This window comes from Trichoderma camerunense (assembly GCF_050948025.1).
Source record: "Trichoderma camerunense strain CBS 138272 chromosome Unknown V8C40scaffold_19, whole genome shotgun sequence".
NCBI lineage: Eukaryota > Fungi > Ascomycota > Sordariomycetes > Hypocreales > Hypocreaceae > Trichoderma > Trichoderma camerunense.
In genome coordinates, this window is record NW_028145351.1 from 769,547 (window position 1) to 788,486 (window position 18,940).

General features: G+C 50.2%; 6 protein-coding genes across 6 annotated transcripts; all 6 read right to left on the reverse strand.

Moving 5' to 3' along the window:
* Positions 1-71: 71 nt before the first annotated feature.
* Positions 72-1,878, reverse strand: V8C40DRAFT_254971 (2-hydroxyacid dehydrogenase). The gene is made up of 2 exons (XM_083217936.1): positions 1,812-1,878; positions 72-1,749 (listed from the first exon to the last, which is right to left on the reverse strand). Exon 2 carries the CDS (start codon positions 1,581-1,583, stop codon positions 504-506), a length of 1,080 nt encoding a protein of 359 aa, XP_083069342.1. The 5' UTR covers positions 1,584-1,749; positions 1,812-1,878; the 3' UTR covers positions 72-503.
* A 147-nt stretch (positions 1,879-2,025) lies between these two features.
* On the reverse strand, positions 2,026-5,210 carry V8C40DRAFT_87083 (uncharacterized protein). Its single transcript, XM_083223546.1, has 3 exons — positions 4,866-5,210; positions 4,670-4,797; positions 2,026-4,605 (listed from the first exon to the last, which is right to left on the reverse strand). The coding sequence occupies exons 1-3, from the start codon at positions 4,961-4,963 to the stop codon at positions 2,549-2,551; spliced, it is 2,283 nt and encodes a 760-aa protein (XP_083069343.1). The 5' UTR covers positions 4,964-5,210; the 3' UTR covers positions 2,026-2,548.
* Positions 5,211-6,461: 1,251 nt separating this feature from the next.
* On the reverse strand, positions 6,462-11,617 carry V8C40DRAFT_269693 (E1 ubiquitin-activating protein UBA1; the record flags this gene model as incomplete). The annotated part of the gene is made up of 5 exons (XM_083220115.1): positions 6,462-7,475; positions 8,341-9,054; positions 9,120-11,109; positions 11,171-11,547; positions 11,612-11,617. The coding sequence occupies 5 exons, from the start codon at positions 11,615-11,617 to the stop codon at positions 6,462-6,464; spliced, it is 4,101 nt and encodes a 1,366-aa protein (XP_083069344.1).
* An 836-nt stretch (positions 11,618-12,453) lies between these two features.
* Positions 12,454-13,471, reverse strand: V8C40DRAFT_254977 (FKBP-type peptidyl-prolyl cis-trans isomerase). The gene is made up of 6 exons (XM_083217937.1): positions 13,299-13,471; positions 13,166-13,236; positions 13,050-13,110; positions 12,969-12,989; positions 12,837-12,878; positions 12,454-12,784 (listed from the first exon to the last, which is right to left on the reverse strand). Exons 1-6 carry the CDS (start codon positions 13,421-13,423, stop codon positions 12,757-12,759), a joined length of 348 nt encoding a protein of 115 aa, XP_083069345.1. The 5' UTR covers positions 13,424-13,471; the 3' UTR covers positions 12,454-12,756.
* Positions 13,472-13,762: 291 nt separating this feature from the next.
* On the reverse strand, positions 13,763-15,163 carry V8C40DRAFT_269695 (WD40 repeat domain-containing protein; the record flags this gene model as incomplete). The annotated part of the gene is made up of 1 exon (XM_083220116.1): positions 13,763-15,163. One exon carries the CDS (start codon positions 15,161-15,163, stop codon positions 13,763-13,765), a length of 1,401 nt encoding a protein of 466 aa, XP_083069346.1.
* Positions 15,044-18,627, reverse strand: V8C40DRAFT_87175 (WD40 repeat domain-containing protein). The gene is made up of 4 exons (XM_083223547.1): positions 18,122-18,627; positions 16,330-17,935; positions 15,292-16,267; positions 15,044-15,227 (listed from the first exon to the last, which is right to left on the reverse strand). Coding segments are annotated over exons 1-4 (2,979 nt in total). The 5' UTR covers positions 18,517-18,627; the 3' UTR covers positions 15,044-15,225.
* Positions 18,628-18,940: the final 313 nt, after the last annotated feature.

Below are 18,940 nucleotides of genomic sequence, written 5' to 3' on the forward strand. Positions count from 1 at the left end.
ATGGCATTTTACGAGAGATGATTTGATGATTTTTTGGACCTTCATTTCGCATAGCACAGAAAGCAGTTTACCACATACTCAATGACAGATACGCATTTCATGAATCTCTTTTGAGATAGTTATCAACATAGTAAACTATTACCAATTATGCCACCACCTAATTAGAATTTGGTTGATATTCCAAATACGAGGGACCAAATCAACTGCCAAAAATGTTTATGTGCAGGTATACAAACATCTTTCAGTTGTCAGACTCAAGCAACAAACTCCAGAGATTTTAGAGCAGTAACAGAATGCTTCCAATTATATCTCGAGTTTGCAAGAGCAATATAAAGATTGACGATATTCCAGTTGCGGTAGAACATATCAGCCAAGGTTGCCTCATAACCAAGCCTCAACGTCAAAAACAAACACCAAGAGTAAGCAAAATTGAAAGCTACCAACACTTCAACACTACCAACATCTGTCAACCACTTTCTCCCCTAAACAACCCAGAAAACCCATCACACACCCCGAACTGGCAACGAATCCCGCTTCACCAACTTCAAATTCTTCGTCAACGAATTCTTACACGTCCCCCTCACCACAAACTCATCAATGTTCCTCAACGTACAGTCCGCAATCTCCATCAACGCCTCCTCCGTGAAAAACGCCTGATGCCCCGTCACAATCACATTGTGAAACGTCATCAACCGCATCAACACATCATCATGAATAATCTCCCCCGAATGATCATCATAAAACAGCGATCCCTCACCCTCATACACGTCCAGCGCCACACCCCCCAAATGCTGCGCCTTGAGAGCCCTAATCACAGCCTTCGTATCAACAAGCCCTCCTCGAGAAGTATTGATCAGCATCGCACCAGGCTTCATCTTCGCAATCGCCTCCTCGTTGATAATCCTCCTCGTGCTATCCATCAAAGGACAGTGCAAGCTGATCACGTCCGACTCAGCGAGAACCTCATCAAGACCCTTATACTCCCCAACCCCCTCAAACGCCGCCGCAGGAAACGGATCGTACGCCAAGATCCGACACCCAAACCCCTTCATGATCTTCGCCGTCGCAACCCCAATCTTCCCCGTCCCGATAAACCCAACCGTCTTCCCAAAGAGCGTCCGCCCCATCAACCCGTCCAGCGCAAAGTTCCCCTCCCGCGCCCGGTTGTACGCGCGGTGCGTCTTCCGGTTCAGCGTCTGGATCAGCGCAACCGCAAACTCCGCCACTGCCTCGGGCGAGTACGACGGCACGTTGGCGACCATGATGCCGGCTTTTTCGGCCGCCACGAGGTCGACGTGGTTGAAGCCCGCGCAGCGCAGCAGAATCGCCTTGACGCCCTCCTTCGCCAGGGCCTCAATCACAGGCGCTGAAAGAGTGTCATTGACAAAGGCGCAAATCGCATCCGCACCCTGTGCAAGAATAACCGTATCTTCCTCCAGCGCGAATTCATGAAAAACAATCTCGATATCCGCCGACGCAGGACGAGTCGCAGCAGACGCAGCGCCTCTGGCGGCCGCAGCGCTACGAGCCGCCTCGATGTAGCGTTTGTCGTAAGGTTTGGAGCTAAACACCGCGAGCTTCATCTTTGCGAATTGTGATTTGAATTGATGAATTACAAGATGCAGAGAAGAAGAAGAAGAGGAGTAAAGAGGAGTGACTGCGGACGTACGTGTTGGTACCACCTAAATAGCTTGGCGGAAGTGAGGAGGTTTTGGGCATTCATTCAATAAGGTTTCAGTCGTTCTGTGGCTGATGATTCGTCGATACGTTTGCACTCTAGCTGCATGCAATAGCGTGCGGTATGAACTAACCTCGATTGTTTGATTGACCGTATGGACTTTTGCATTATGCTTTTGTCGGCATGTGAATATGAACAAGTTCTCGCCGTGATGGGTCTGGGGCAACTCAGCCAAGGTTCCATCATACGATTCACTCTGCTCATCTTCAGAAGCACAGATCACTGCGGGAACAATCCTCAGAGGAGCCAAAAGATTCAACAGAGCAACAAGCAGACATCACAAACGTCAATAATAGTAAACTAATCGTTTCAACTGTAGCTACAATTTTAATGCTCTCTTCATAAATACTTCACAGGGTATCCTCGAGCCGATATCAGCAGCATCGCCACATTGCGTGCGTCTATTACACCAACAAAAATCTACAAGCAGGTACTGTCACATGTTCAACGAGGCTCCGAAATTTGCAACATATTTTCATTCTCATCGCCCGCATTACATCTCCTTTCCCCTATATCTGGCAATCCGTGCACTTGTGAGCCTCTCCTCGTCACCGAGACTACTTCCCCCGTAAGCATTTCCCGGACAAAATCATATGACATTGCAAGCAAAGAGCGGTCCTTAGAACCCATAACCCCTTGGGTCCTATAAACTCGGCCTTCATAGCTCCAAGAAAAAGTCATACTAGTAATAATAATAAAAATGTAGTTTGTTTTTTGACTGCACAAATTATAACACGGAATGCCGTTCTGCTTTTGATAGTTGAGATTTGCCATTAGAAGCAGAGTTCACTATCGTGATCATGCGGCAACCTATGGCCGGCCAAAGGCAGCACCCCGACCAGCGGCGCCCGGGGGCATGCCACGGGCTTCAAAAGGAGATCCACCAAAAGGCTCTGGTGGTCCCGGGGGTCCGTTGAATCCACCGAGTCCAGGAGGCATGAACCCATGAGGTGGTCCGTTGAAGAATCCAGGAGGGGGCGGAGGCATGTTGCGTGGAGGCATGCCAGCCATTGCATCTGGAGGCGGCATGCCACCAGGAGGGAAGTTGGGGGGAAACATGTGAGGCATGGGAACGTTGCGGTTTAAGCCACCGGGCAATCCAGGAGGAGGCATCATGGGGCCTCGCTGCTGTGGTGGTGGTATCTGTCCTCCGCTGGTCATCCAGCTGGGTGGCATCTGGTCCAGCCCAGGAGGGGGCGGAGGTCGTTGCAAAATCTGAGTGGGCTGGCCGAGGCGAGAATCGCGTTCGGCATTGTGGAAAGATTCTTCCATGGGAAAGCCAGGAGGCGGCTGGGGGCGCATCTGGCGTTGCTGCACTCCCCGATTCTCTCTTGGCGAGAAGTCTGACTCTTGCATCGGCATTTGCTTCTGCTGCTGGGGCTGGGGCATGCTTAGCGGAGCACTGGGCCCCATTCGCATGAGATTCATCAAAAACTCGGTATTGTTGTTGTTGCGAGCCTGGTCAGGGATTCCTGAGCCTTGGCTAGAGATACGCTGGTGGTGCCCCGCGAGATCTTGGAGAAGTTGGTCTGGCCGAGCAGACTGTTGCTGTGGTCGAGGTGCAAGGATTTCTTGAACATGTTGCGGTGGCGGCGGGCGGCCAATGCCGCCGTTGATTCTATCGCCACCGTATTGTTGGAATGGCTCTGGGGATGCGAGGTTGCTCTTTTTCGACATGTCTGGAAGATTTCCTTGAGGCGGTGGGGCAGCAAATGGTGAGTGAGCCGGAGGAGTGGCACTCATGCTCTGCTTCTGAAGCTTCAGCAGTAGCTGTTGGAAAGCCTGTTTCTCTTCTTCTTGAGGAGGAGGAGCCATTCCTGCGAGCGGTCCCAGTCCCGGGGGGAACTGGGAAGGTGCAGGCGGCACGCTCGTCGACTGTTCTACTCTGCCTCGTGGTTCTTCTTGGGGTTGGTGGAAGAAGGACGTGAACCTTGATGACTTGCCCACGGTCTTGGGCCTGGCAGCTGCATCGTTTACTTCGCTGGGTGGGGAGTTGGGCTCTAGAGGTCCCTGTGCTTGCATACCGCCAAAGGCAAGGAAGAATTTGTCAGGGGCAACTTCGATAGCAGTAGGCTGGTGAGGTTGAAACCTCTCAGTCTCGGCAGCAGGTTCAGGAGCCGCCGCTGCTGCAGCTGGGCGCTCTGGAGCATCACCGCCTCCTTTGCCTTTCTTCATCTGCTCCATCCACTTCTGGAAGTCTTGCTGGGTGTGTGCCTCGCGGAGTGCCTCGGCAGGCTCGTCGAACCATTCGGGCTCACGCTCAACACGCTGGTCGCGGTCGCGAGCCCATCGCCTGTCAGGTGCCCTGCCATTGGTACGGTCATCCGCAGTTTCAGTAGTATCTCGGTCTCTCCAGCTCTTGGTTCGGTCTCGTTCTTTTCGCTCGGCCGCAGGGGACTCTGTCGGCATTGACTCTGCCTTGTGCCAAGAGTCCACTTTGCTCCTGCCAGCGCCATTGCGTGCTCGAGTATCATTTTCAGCTTCCTTGTTGTCTCGACCAAAGGCGTCAAAGGGCCTTGTTGGGCGGTCGCGAGTGGCATCGCGATCGTTTTCTCGCAGAGGCTTCTTCTCATCTCGAAAGTTGCCACCCATGCGGCCGTGGAAACGCTCGGCACCTTCAGCACCAAAGCTTTTGCGGGGCTTGACTGTGCTCCAGCCATCGTTATCTAGGTCGTTTTCTCCGCGGCGACGAACAGCATTGGGTGCGCGCAGACGGTCACCGTCGGCTTCGCTGTTTCGATTGCGCAAGGCGAACCGACCTGCGGGGTCGGCGTCTTTGGTCGGTTTTTCACCATCAAGCGTCTTGCCACCTCGGCCAGATGAAGCAAATGCCATCCGAGGAGGAGCAAAGACAATGTCATCAGGATCTTGAAGAGTTACATTGTTAGCAACAGATGACTATCAGCACGAGTATTTTAAGATGGAACCAACTTGTACTGGTCCGCGAGGTGTGGTTGATGCCTGGGCGGCGATTTGTCTGGTCAAGAAGCGGATTGTCCAGGGACCGAGGTCGATCGTTGACCGGTTTGTTCTGCGCTCGAGTCTGGTCTGGGGGTGCCCTGCGTTATGTTAATACCAGTACAAAGCAACCACTGAAGCCATTCAGCGAGCCTCGAGTTGTGCTCACCCCATCCATTCCTCTGCGGGAGGCAGTTTCTCAGGTTTGATGCATAGCGGCGAGTCCCTCAGGAAGAGCAGATGCTCTGCGGTGTATCGAATGGCCATAGCAAGGCGGCGAATGCGCGACGCTCATCCGGCGAATGTCTCGACTAAATGATTGAACAAAATGGTTGAATCCTTTAGCTAGTCGGCCGAGAGCCGGAAGGGGGGAGAGTAGAGCCTAAGCGTCGACGAGGGTTATTGAGTAGTAGTAGTTCGATTTGGTGGGGTGATGTAACGTGCGTCAATGGACGAGCTCTGCAAAGATCGCAAGTTGTGGATGCCTCACACGAGCAGATGCTTGATGGCCAAGGGAGCTTTAATAATTGTTAGGTGTAGGCAGTGCCCATAAAGGACGCGTTGCAATTTCGAGGAGGGAGAGCCGACCACGGAGCTTGACAAGCAGCTGGAGCCAACCGACCCAAAGGCAAGACGGAAGAAGAGATTGAACGAAGAGAGAAGAAGACTTTGCCGCAAAAAGAGGAACAAGAAAAAAAGACTTGGCAGATAGTAGCACTAGAAGGGACGAAAGACGAGAGGAGAAGAGGGAAAAGGGTCAATTATGAGTGTAGCTTCAGCCGTGCGTTGTGCGTGTGCGTGTGCGGTGCGTGCGCGGGGAAGGTTTGGGCGGTCGGGCGGGAAAAAAGAAGACGCTGGATCACGAGGACTGAGCGAGAGATGTTGAGAGGTTGATTTTCGCGCGGACGAGTATCGATATTCGGGACGATTCGAGAGGGAGAGAGGATTTGAAAGGCGGTCGGTTGGGAGGAGGTGGAAATTGGTAATGGTGATGGGAGCAGATTGCGTTTTTGGTGGGGACCTGATTTGGGAGAAGGACTATGGGAATTATTCGGTACATGGAGGTAGGAGAGTCGAGATTACGGAGGCGGCTAGCAGCGTCTTTCAGTGGCACGCCAGGGCTTTTCAGTGGAGGGGGCGGCCAAGCGAGCGGTGGTCAGGCTGCCTGGAGCTTTTGAAGCCTAAAGTCGCACGTCGCCGCTGTGGGAATGGAGAGGCAGCAGCACGGCTGGAATTTGGAATGCAGCAATTGTGCTTGAATCTCAATTATCACAAAGACAAGGCCAAACAAAGGACAAGGCGTCCAACAAAGGAAAAATGCCCAATACGAGGTTGTTTCATTCTTTGTTTGGTGTTGGTTGTAGGCGCTTACCCACAGCTGAGCAGCTGAGTTTCAGTTGAGACTTCAGAACCTTCCAGACCTTATCAGTACATATAGAGGACAACTTTCAAATTCACATGGAACCTCGTCATGATTAAAGAGTCGGGGTAAAGTAGTTCGAAAGCAAGATAAAATATCGCTATAATTCATTTTCATTATAACCACATCCTAATATCCAAATGTGCCAATTCAATCCCAAACAATCAAGCATCATCCTAGGGTAAGGTAACCTCACCCTCATCATCGCCATCCAATTAAAAGGAACCCCAATGCAGTACCCTCCACACCTTTTCTCACTCACACTCACAACTCCAACTAATAAATGAAGTTACACGAAACACTTCCCCCAATAGCCTCCAACTTCGCCCCCTCCCAATAACTTCTCTATACTCTCGCCACCGCCGCAGGCACCTCCTCCTCCAGCGGCAAAATGTGCGGCAGCGGCCCGACAGGCGTGATGCTGAACGGGTTGATCTGCGTATGGCTGCGCGTGTAATGCCACTTAATATGGTCAAACTGCGTCGTCTCCTTGAACGCGGGAAGGCTCCAGTACAAGTTGCGCATCCACTTATGCAGATGAGGATACCCGCTGCGAATGTCGCGGATGTTACACTTGAAGTGCTGCACGTACACGGGGTCGAAGCGCACCAGCGTCACGTACAGCCGGATGTCTGCCTCGGTGATGTCCTTGCCAAAGTAGTAAGGCCCCTCTGTCTGGGAAGCGAGATGCTTCTCTGCGCGGTCGAGAGCCTCGAATAGGGCGACGACGGCTGTCTCGTAGGCCTGGGAGCTGGTGGCGAAGCCGGCCCTGTAGACGCCGTTGTTGATGAGGTTGTACGTCCACTCGTTGGTCTCTTCGATCTGGCTCTTGAGGCTCTCGGGGTAGAGGACAATCGAGCGGTACTTTTCCTCAATCAAGTCGTCAAACTCCGTTCCCAGCATTCGGATAATCTCGCTGCTCTCATTGTTGACAATCTGCCTCGTCTTCTTGTCATACAACACCGGAACAGTAAACCGCCCAGTGTAGTCCTTGTTCGACTCAAAGTATACATCCCGGATGTGCGTAAAGCCCTCGTGAAGGGGATCAGGAATAACGTTCTCGCCGGGGATATCATTGTCCTCCTTGGTGGCAAATCGCCACCCCTTCTGCTCCAGATGCCAGTGCACCACGGAGAAGGAGATAATGTCCTCGAGGCCCTTGAGTTTTCTGGTGATCAAAGTTCGGTGCGCCCATGGACAGGCGTAGCTGACGTAGAGATGGTACCTCCCCTTTTCGGGAGGAAACTCGGCACCGGCCTCGCGGGAGATCCAGTTGCGGAACGAGCTGACTTGACGCTTGAACTCGCCAGTTGTGTCGCCGGGCTTGACCCAGTCGGTGATTTTGCCCTCGTTGGAAGCCTGCAATTATTGGACACAAGTGTTAGGATTGATATTCAATTCAAATATGCAATGGTAAGGGAAAATCATAAGCACTAACCATTCTGATTTGAATTGGAAACTGTGGTAAAGCTCGTGTAATACTATTTGTTTTTCGCAAAGTTCCAAACCCAGTTGCACTATTAGACAACGTCGAATATGTCAATGTTTTCGCAAATTGCTTGTGATTATGGTTGAACAAAACCCCAAAAGATCTGGTTCTCAACTGCTGTTGAATTGCTCTCATTTAATGTCTGAATGCCTTCTCCTCACTCACCACTTGGGGAGCCAGAAGGTCTATATATACACAAAGCACTCTTCACAGTATCATCGACAACGCCAAGCGTCGCCCCCTCAAGCCCACCTTCGAGATCCTTCAGCTTAACCCGTTAGCGTTCCAGTGGTTACGATAGCCTATGTGACTGTGTTCTGACTTAAGCATTGCTAAAGGTTCGGGCGTCGCTCCCACGTTACTAATAACATCCAATGGCATCCACCCACCTCGTCATTCCAAATCCCTCTTTGTCGGAACAAAACTTAGCGCGCTTTCTAATTGTGACGTAACAGCGCCCACGGGCGTTAGCGCCTTCATCACTCAGCCATTCCGCGTCTTTAGTCATCACGACAATTGTCTTCCATTATGGTCTCCTGCTATTCAAGGAAAAGAGTGCCGGGTGCCCAAAACATACTGAAGCATAAGGTACGGAAGCAAACTGATATCACCAGAGTGGGACTGATATATCCATAAAGGCTATTCATTTCTGTTCCAAATATCTACTCATGTGGTGACTACTTATGAACCGCGCCGAGTCTATTTAATTCCAATAAAAACTAATCAAATATTTACCTTAATGTACGGAACCTCCACGTCCTCTTCGTCCAAATCCTCAGCCACCATCTCAAAGATCAGCTCCTTCTGGTGAGAAGGAATGGGCTTCTTGGAAATGGTCTCTACCAGCTCGCTGAGCTTGAGTGCGTAGCGGTCCTTGAGCTTGGACGGAGGGAAGAAGCTTGCATACAGCAGGCTGACGCCAGAGCTGAGCATGCTGATGCTAAGGCCCTTCTTCTCAAAGTAGTCGAGAAGCTCCTTGAGCGTAATGTTTTCGACCTCGAACCGGTCCCAAATCTTGTCCAGCTTGACCTTGCCATCAGGGCCCTTGTATTCAACCTTGGGACTAGCAATGGGCTCGCCGAATCCAAAGAATGGCAGAGCCAGGTTGATGAAGCCGTTCTTGTACTGCTCAATATCATCCTTGCCGTCAATGATCTTGTAGAGTTCCAGAACAACCAGGCCAGTAACGAGGGCCGTTGTCGTGGCGATGGCGGGGATGATCTTGCCCGCAATAAACTTGGTCTTGTGTCTGTCAGCAGGCTCAATCTTGTAGTTCTCGGCCCTCAGGTTGCTGCAGGCAGTGATGAAGTCAATGTGGTGGTTGGTGTCGTCGTCCTTTTCGAACTCGACAGGCTGCAGCTGGAAGCCCGCAAGAGTGCTTGCCGATGGGAGGCTGGCAGAGAGGGTTGTGAGCTCATCCGTGTCATCAAAGCTGCTGGCGTTGGGATCCTAAAATATAGTTAGCACTATTGAGATACAAAATAATTGGGCTTTTAAAAAGGTAGAGGGCTTACGGGTTCCTTGTCATCTGCCTGGATCTTGACGTTTGAGTCGGGGGTGAAATCAGGCACAATGACATTTTCCAGTTCCTTCAAATAAATGGACTTGTCGGTGCCGGGCGACTTAATGTTAAAGTTGAACGCATGAAGGTTCGCGGCAGCCACGATAAATCCAAAGTGAGTCGGGTTGTTGGGGTCGAACTTGAGAGCATCTGGAGCTCTCTTCGGACCAGACCAGAAGGGAGTGCCGCCCGAGGTCACCGAGTCCTTGGGGAAGTTGTACAACAGCTGCTGGACCTTGTTTGCAAACTCCGTCTCAAAGAGGAGACGAGCCCAGGCAATGCAGTCCTCAAAGGTCCGGGGCCGCTCGGTGGTAAGGTAGTTGCGGATCGTCTCCAGGGTTTCCTTCTGGTTGCCGCCTTGCTTCAGAGTGGCCTCGATGAAGTTGGGCTGAGTCAGATAAAGGTTCACAGTCTGGGGAGCTTTGACAAAGCACTTCTCAAACATATACTCCTTGGCCCAGGCAATGGTATGATCAATCTTGTTGGGAAAGCTTCGGATTGTGCACATGGGGAACTCCTTCTCCGGGGGGTCTTGGGAAGAAGAGTAAGACTCTGTCAAATGGGGCAAGACAACTTGCGTGTTGCCCTTGGTGCCCAGAGTTCCGCTCTCCAGCAGCGGCTTTCGGAAGAAGACGCATCTTCGGTCAACGTAGGTTCTCGCTTCGACATTGTCCAGGGCGTTGGTGACTCCATCCAGGCTACGCCAAAACTCCTCATTGAAGACATGCTCAGTCTCGGGACTAACGCGCTCTCGCAAAGTCTCAATGTGGCCTTCCAGCTCTGGGTTCATTCGCTGCACGGCCCTGGCGGCGCAGTCGCTCTTCATGCTGCCGACATCAGCGGCTCGGAAAAGGAACTGTCGGTTGAGGTTGCTCTTCTCGATGGAGTCCATGTCGGTGACATAAATCTTGCCCTTGGGTCCTGTGCCCAAGCCAATCATGGCCCAGTTCTTTAGCATCTCACAACCAATGGCACCCGCACCAACGAGGAATTGCTTGAGATTGGCAATCTTCTCCTGGTACTCGGTTCCAAAGACAGCAATCTGACCGTCGTAACGGCTACCAATGGGCTTGCACAGCTCGGGGCTTCGTTTGGTAGAAGTAGGGAGGGACTCGAGCGAATCAAAGTACATCCATTGTTGGATGGGGTTGAACTTGCCAGACACAGCCTTGAGAACCTCCTGAGCGGCGATACCGCCAAAGAGCGCTGCCATCGGGCTAAGGTCACCAAGAGCTTGGAAACTCAACTCCTTCAGAAGCTTCTCGTCAATATCGATTTCGAGTTTCTCATCAGCAGCAAACGTCTTGGCGGCCTCGAGAACGACAATGGCATCTTTCTCGTCCATGGGGTTAGGAAGTCGTCCATTGGCAACTTGGAACGCATGGAGGGCCTGGAATCCAAGATGAAGTTGCTGGGGTCGATCGAACTTGGCGTAGTCGGAAATGAGGAACTCTGGCTCCTTCAGGGCGGCTGTGAAGCTCTTGAAATCGACGACCTTGGGCATCTTGACCTGCTGATAAGTTCCTCCACGCTGGTACTGTCCGAGGCCTGACACATCGCCGATGGAGAAGGTGTACGGACCCTTAACCGTAATCTTACGCGGTTCGCATGCATTCAACGCCTCCATGCCCTCAACTTCGGAAAATGTGACGTAGTCGCCATCTTCTAAACCGTGGCGGGTCTCATCGAGTGCCGACACCAGACCCTCTTCGTCGATGCCAGCAACGATACCGCTCAAGGCGGCCTCACCGTTCTGATCGATAATGGTAAACTTATCACCAAAATCACAGAAGATGGAGCCAAACAGGCCGAATGTGTCGACGATGACAACGTAGATACCCTTGGAGTGGCAGTAGTCTCCCACAGCTTTTTGTGTCGAGATGGGCGCATTGGTCAGCACCACAACCTGATACTTGTCGAATTGGGCGAAGTTGTCCTCGATGCTGCAATTTGTGATTAGTTATGCTCTCCTGAAAACGAAATCTAAGACTTTGGTGGCCATACCTAGGAGACTGGTGGACCTTGACGGGGGTATACGCGTTGAGCTCTGCGACACGCGGGGCCGTGACCTCATCTCTGGGCTTGCCGACATCCTTGGGAGTCAAGAAGAACTGGGCTGAGAGATCGGCAATCTGGACCGGAGCAGGGTCGTAGACAGTCAAACTCTTGACACCGGCCAAGGCAATATTCTTGGCAATCTCGACACCGAGACCCTTGAGACCAACGACGAGGACGTTGGAGGCGCCCATGCGGCGCATGGCCTCGTGTCCTAAGACATAGAGCTGTCGGCTGTATAGAGACTCATCGATTTCTGTAGTTCCAACGACGGATTCATCGACTTGCATGCGGGTTGCAAGATCGACCTCGGGAAGCTTGGCGGCCTGTTGGTTTGAAGCGGACGGTCAGTTTCGCGCCTTTCTCGGAGGGAGCCATCTATCAACCTACAGCCATGGTTCTCTTGAGGTTCTGTTGAGACTCCCCTTCAGAGAGCCTTCGCTTCGCCAGCGTTCCGGGGCTGGGCTGTGACGAAATCTTGGATATGGTGATCCAGCACCTAGGTCGAGCGTGACCTCACCCAGATGCTGCTGATAAAGAGGGGTGACGGTGGCTAGAGAAGAAGCCTGCTGCGTGTCTGGCGATGCGGGAGAAGAGTCGTTTGGCTTGGTGGAAGAAGGCGGTGATTCTCTTGTTGACAAAGGACAAGAAGAAGAGCGTTGGAAGAGAAGAAGTTGGTTTGTAATGAGCAGGATTCAGAAGTGTTGGCTTGCACTGGACATGACAGGCTCCAGTTCTTTCTGATGAGGTAATGTGGCTAATCGTGCCACTGTAATACTGTGCTAGCAGCAGCGACGGGAGTTTGGCAGCTGCTGCTGTTGCCCTGCTGCTGACAGAGGGGTACAAGCACAAGGAACTTGGGTACAAGGCAGAAGTACCGAGAAGAGGGGCAGCAAAAGCTGAGGCAACGCGGGCGGGGCAACAAGGCGGGGCACTGAGGCTGTGATTGGCTAAAACGGCCAGCTCTTAGAAATAGCTCGAGGTACCTGCTTTGGAACCGGTCAGAGCGCCATGGAAGCTCGAGCGTTTTTCAGGGACTGGATAGCTTCAACGGTTTTTGATATAAGGAAGAGTATAGGGGGAAGAGTCGGTATTTACGGTGCATCATTGAGTTGAACGGCAATAATTTACTGAGCTTGTGCGTAGAGCTTCCGATGGGTCCGGCAGCTGGGGAACATAGCATGCCACAGAGAATGGAAGCTGCTTTTTTCAGCCGCTATAGCTTAAATCAAGGCGGCATTACAGAGATTCAATCTTTCTGTTGCACGGACCAAGATGACATTACAGTTTGACTCAACTACAAGTCTTGAATATTACCTATAAGAAAAGGCGTTGATTCATACGAGACACCGGGTAATAGGAGTACGATGTATAGCAAGGCATGCTTCGTTGGATGACACAAGTACATCCCATGTTGGCATTCTTCCATTCTCACGGATACACTACTTCGTCATCTATATCCAAAATAATGTACCGGGACTCTGTTTATCCTATATTTTGTGTATCCTCCTCTTTAATCGTTGTTTTGGTAATATTTATTTGATGTTAATCAGGTGAACGTCGCTGCCAGAAGAGTTAGCTACAGCTGGAATCTAACCGAAGTAGTGAAGCTTACAAAATGAGCGCAGAGTTCGCGGGAATGACGCCAGGGATGGCCCTATCAAAATGTCAGCATATGTCGTGCTTCTCATATAAATCTTGCTTCGACTCGAATCGTAATCGTGTTATCTGTCTGGGGTCGCCTTACCTAGAGCCGTAGGCGAAGTCGCTATTGACAACTCTTGTTAGCTGACTCTCACGGGACGTAGGAATTGGGGGTTAGAAGTACCTAGTGATATCGAGTCTAGCCTTCTCGCCAACCTTCATGGTGATAACAGCCTCGTCCCATCCTGAGTAGCGGAATTAGTACGTGCAAAGGCATATCTATTCTGGCCAGAAACGCACCCTTAATGACACGGCCGACGCCAATCGGTGTCTCGAAAGTATTAGGGGTTCGGTCGTAGGAGGAGTCGAACCTATTGAACATTCATTAGAATCCATGGAAGCGTCAGTGCAAGTGTTCGGTTCAACCACGTACTTCTGGCCCTTGTTGTCGGGCTTGGAGGTGTCCTTGAGCCAACCGGTGTAGCCCATGACAACAACCTGGTTGGGCTGAGGCTGGGGGCCGGTACCCTCCTCGAGAATGGTCTTTTCAACACCCATGATGTCTTGATATAAGATATATGGAAATCTTGGTGGATTGTGATTTGCGCTTGAGAAAAGGGAAGAATTCGAAAGCTTCGAGATGACACGCTGACCCCTATATCAACAAAATACGAAAACTTATTCCGGCGGGGTAATCCATCCTCGTTCCTTCGGCTTCTCCATGATGACGACTTTGGCGCAGGGATACAGTGGGAGGGTGCCACGTTGCTATCCCCAAATGGTCTTACTCGTCTGCTACTGGCGGACTCGCCCCGCTTGAGCATGAAGCATGCGGCTCCTTGAATTTGAGCTGAAAGTTTCGTCCGCAACCGTTGAGTACCGTAGGTGTGCCCTGTACTAGCTAGGTTTCACCCGTTGTGTGGCGCCGGCAAGGTGAGCTTGCTTGGCCATGAGCCAAGGTCCGGCCGCGATTATTGAGGGGTCAATTCCGATTAAAAGTAGCCGCCCGAGGCGAGATCCAAGAGCAATCGTAGATTCCGCTATGTCAGATGCCGAAACACGATATGAAGGCGGCAGCCACAGCATATTCTGAGAATTCCATGTGATCCACTCCCCGTCGTTGCTGAGGCCGATACCGATTTGTTGATGCTCCCTTGGTAACTGGTGTTCAATGCCTGCGGGCGGATATTTCTCGACAGGGAGCGGGTCGAAAGCAACTGTGCCCACATTGGTAATCAAATTGGATCCCATCGAATCGAATGCCATATTATTAGCAAGCCCGCAAATGTTTGCTTCATAAACGCATGTCCCTGTTGCCACATCCCAAGCTCGTAACTGGACATCTGCATCCAAATATATGGCAGCGAGATATTGGCTGTTGGGAGAGAATGCAATATGCTCGATGATGGATCCCCAAGGTTTTAGATACTCAAAGTTGAATGTTTGAGTGTTTCTGTCGAACACGGTGAGCTTCCCTCGGGATACGGAAGCCACTTTGGTTCCATCTGCCGAGATCGCTGCACGCCATACCTCCTTCCCAGGATTTATGCTAATCTCCTCCTCCTCACGTGTTAATAAATTGCATAGCTTTATAATTCCATTGTTGTATGTGGTAATGAGCCACGCCCCGTCCTCTGAAAATGCCACGGAGAGAACGCCCCAAGCATCGTCGCAAGTATAGATAGAAGAGTCGTCTTTAGTCTTGGTAGCCGTCTCACAATACCTAGCAAGGCCGCCTCGTGTGATGGAAACCACTGTTGAATCGTCAGGCGAAAATACAATGGATCGGATTTGCGATTCAAACGATACAGCGTCCTGTATCAGGATTCTGAAGCTCCCTGTTGTCGCGTCCCACAGTTTGATAGCTGTCTCACCTTCTGTAGCTGATGCGAATGCAGAACCGTCCGAAGAGAACCTTATGGATCTCGGCCAGGGACAAAGGCCTCCGGCTCTTTTTTGTCTTGTATGGTCAAATGGGCCTGAAGCAATATCTTGAGGAATAACTAGTGGAATCCAACCAAACGATTGATGATGCTCTCCTATAGCCACGCATTGTGCAGTTGAAACGTCCCAAAGCCTGAGAGTACGGTCTCCAGAAGTGGTAATGATGTTGCGTTTATTGGGGGAATATATGACTTCGAGAATGGCGCCATCATGACTTTCGTATGGCGTAGTTAGTGCTTCGAGAGATGTGTCCCAAATTTTGCTGATGCCATTAAATTCTGTCGACAGGATATACTTCTCGTCTGATAAATATGACACGAAAGCAACGGGCTGGTCATGACCGCTATAAGTCATAATGCAAGCTCCTGAACTGACGTCCCAAATTCGTATCGTCTTGTCGCGAGATGCAGAGACAATTCTGCTCTCGTTCCTTGAGAGCTTAATATCGGTAATTGGCGCCTGATGTCCATCCAGAAGCTTACATTTGACCAGCGATACATCCCAAATCCCCAAACAAATCCTCAATTCGGGCCCTTTCATTGGTGTGATGAGTTGATTACTATCCGAGAAGAAAACAACTGGGCGTTCCCATGAGGATAGGCCCGAAGCGATGGATGCTCTCTCGAACGGATTGTCCCAAATGTTCATGGTACCAGATTGGTTAATAGACACCAGATTCTGGCTGTTTGGCGAGAAACACACAGATGTTAATGACTCAGTGTACGGATAATGAATTGACTTTTCGCCAAGTTTGTCCGTATCAAGAAGGTGGATGAGGCTTGGATTGGAAATCATTATGATTCTCGAACCATCCGGAGAGAAATCAACGATCTTGTTTCTTTCTGCATCATAGTCATATACCGTTAAGCACTTCCGGGTAACTCTGTCCCATATCCTCAATGTTCCGTCCTCCGAGACAGAGGCAATTCTATGGCCGGTTGGAGAAAATAGGGCGGAAGTAATACGACCTGTATGGCCTATATACTCTGAAAGACAGCTTTTTGTATTGTAATCCATAATTTGGAGTACGTCATGCCCTGAAAGATACATCAAATCTCGGCCATCTGCGGAGAATATGACTGGCCTCGACGATTCGAAACTAGCAGCTCTATGAGTTTCAAGGCAAGTTAAAGCGTTCAGATCCCATATCTTAAATCTTGTCCCTGATATAGATAAGAATTTACCTCCTTCAGGAAATACCATAATCATGTCTAGAATTGGTCCATGTTCTTCTAGCGTTGCTAAACAAGGATCCCAATGAGACTGCACTGTAGGCAGGGTACAGAGCCATGTCGGAATGTTTCTCTCGAAAAGCCTTCTGACGATGCTATATTTTGGCGCAAAAACGAGAGCGGAAGAGTATATCTGGAGCGGTGCCTTATTGAGCATGCCCAAATTCGCCAGTACGAAGCGCCTGGTATCTTGCAATAAGTGCTCGATTGCTTGGGTGTTTGAGACCTTTAATATTAATTGTCAGTTGCACGTCTAAATGCGAAATAGTATAGCTAACCACTCACCACGATTTTATCGAGCAACCCATCTATCATACGAACGCTCTCTGCGCTTCGCCCCATAAGCGTGAGTGCTTCAAGCCAATTGAGCAAATGCCGCCTCAAGAATTGATCAACCATATCGCCATCGCATATGCTTCGATTGCTTAGATTCAAATGATAAGTCCAGTACATGCAGGCATATTGAACCTCTGTAGGTAAAAGTTGATCGATAAGCGTTTGGCTAATGTCCGAGAGCAAAGTTCCAGGTAGTTGAAGGGAGCAAATGTCATCTTTTAGGACATCATCTCTGGACAGCAATTTGATGCATTGTAAAAATAATTCTGAGTGGGCCAGCTGTTCGTCTACCCAGAAAGGGTATTTGATGGGATCAAGTTTTTTCGCGGGATCAACCAGGAAATCTCGGAACGAAAGATGCAGTAGTCTCACTGGGGTATCCAAGTCATTAGGAACACCAAGGACTGAGTGTAGAAGGTCAAGCTGATCTTCGACAGCGTCGGTAGAAACGTCGAGGAGACGAGCGAGACTGCGTATGGACAAAGGTTGGGCGAGAGTGATTATTGAGCCAACCAAGTACCGAAATCTAGTCAACACTTCTTGCTTGGCAGCCAGCGGAAGGTTGACAATAAGGCTATCCAGGACCGGGAGGTACGTCATGTCAAGACCGGATGTCTGTATTTTTTGATACTCGAGGAGTTTGCTTAGTTGGTTATGAGGGCCTCCTAATCTTCTGTCTCTGAGAAAGCGACATATTGTCGCGGCAACAATAAACAGCGGAATAGCCGAGGCGACAAGTTTTCGCACATTATCGTCTCCGGGCCAGTCAGAAGATATTTTGCGATGCCCTGTGACGGACTTGTTGTAATCTATTTTGATCGAGTTAAGTTGATGTCTCATGAATAACCCTATGTCGTGCTCAATAGTAGGAGTAGACACTGCTGCAAGAAGCATATTGTCATACTTCCCACTGATATCTTCAAATCCCAGTCGTATAGGCAACTCTGGTCTGCTTGTAAGAAAGAATTTGAGCCGTGGCTTATCTATCTGTTGAGCATCTGAGAAGATGTTTATTAGCGTCCTCATGTTATCGTCAAGTCCACATTCATCCAGAGCGTCAATTACAATAAGTAAATTTGACGACCAACACCCCGGTTCGCTTTTCAATGGGTCCAGAATCAGTTTCTGGAACTGCTCACGTAAGGGCTTTTCGTGAATTTGCGGTTCAAGATCAAGAACTTCGCGGACTCCTGGGGCAATGGAAGGGATACGGCGAACCAATTGAGCGGCGATTGTGGTGAACAAAAATGACGCTCTACCGCGATCTCCTTCGCCTCTCTTGAAGAAAAAACTAGCTCCAAGTATGCTTTTGTTGGAAAATGATTGGGCAACTGTACGAGAAATTGTAGATTTCCCAGTCCCTGCCGTGCCGTTTAACCAAAATATGGATTGACTGTCTGGGCGGCTGCTCCAGTCTTCGATTTGTTGAATGATGTGATTTCGCGTGCCTTGGAGGCAGTATGATACCTCTCCATCTATGCTGGAGTCGAAGGTGGCCGCGTCTGCAATTCGTAGCTTGGATAGAACAATCTCTTGGTGAACATCTAAAAGGACCGACCTGGTACTGTTAGAATCGCGAACTCAAATAGCCCAAGCAGCCCAGGTGACTGAATAGATCAGATAGCTCAAATAGATCAAAAGCCATAGTAGCCATTGTAGCTGTAGTAGCTGTAGTAGCCGTAGTAGCGTAGTAGTAGCTAGTAGCTGTAATAGCTATCAGGAAGAAGGGGGTTGAATATCTCACGTTTGTTCAATGTTGATATTCAACAAAATGTTGGCCTTCTGCCTCTCAATTGCGGCAAAAATCTCGTGAACCTCTCGCTTTTTGAAAGGCCACACTGCTCTAGCATGCTTGACGCCCAAATCTAGCTTTGCCACCAATTCTGCTAGTAGCCTGCGGAGGTCGAAGACGGCTTGGCGGAGACTCGGCGATTCGAGTTTGGAGGAACCTTTCGGGCTTTGAAGAAGGCTCTCAAGCTCTTTGATGACGGCGGTTAGTCGGTCAACCTCCTTTAGCAGTCTTCGCACATCGCTAGGAGCCTTTTTGACGTCTACACAATAGATGGAGCACATGACACCGATCTTGACGAGGAGGTCGACGACCTGCGATATGTTGGCTAGAAGCCCAAGGACGTCCATTGTATCTCCATTAGGTAGCGATAATACAGGTATGCCGAATACGAAATAGCGTTGGCAGAAGAAAGTAGAAGAAAGTAGCAGTAGTAGAAACGGTAGCAGTAGTAGCGGTAGTAGAAGCAGTAGCAGTGATAAAGCAGAAGTATCGAATGGGTTGTAAAAATGGTGGAAATGAGTGAATTTGAACTGTAGGCAGAAGTGGCCATGTTCTCAAAATCAGGCGGGGATGTCAGAGGCCTGCCGGCAACGGCAGGGATGCAGAAATCAATTCATTAAGTATCTATCACATTCACTTGCAACTATCCGAAGCAAACACAACCAACACTCAGTTGCAGCTGCAGCTACCCTTGACTTTCGTCGGCGTTTGTGCCGTGCGTGCAGTGCGGAATGGAGTTTTTGCCCATGACAGGGATTCTGGAATCACCTA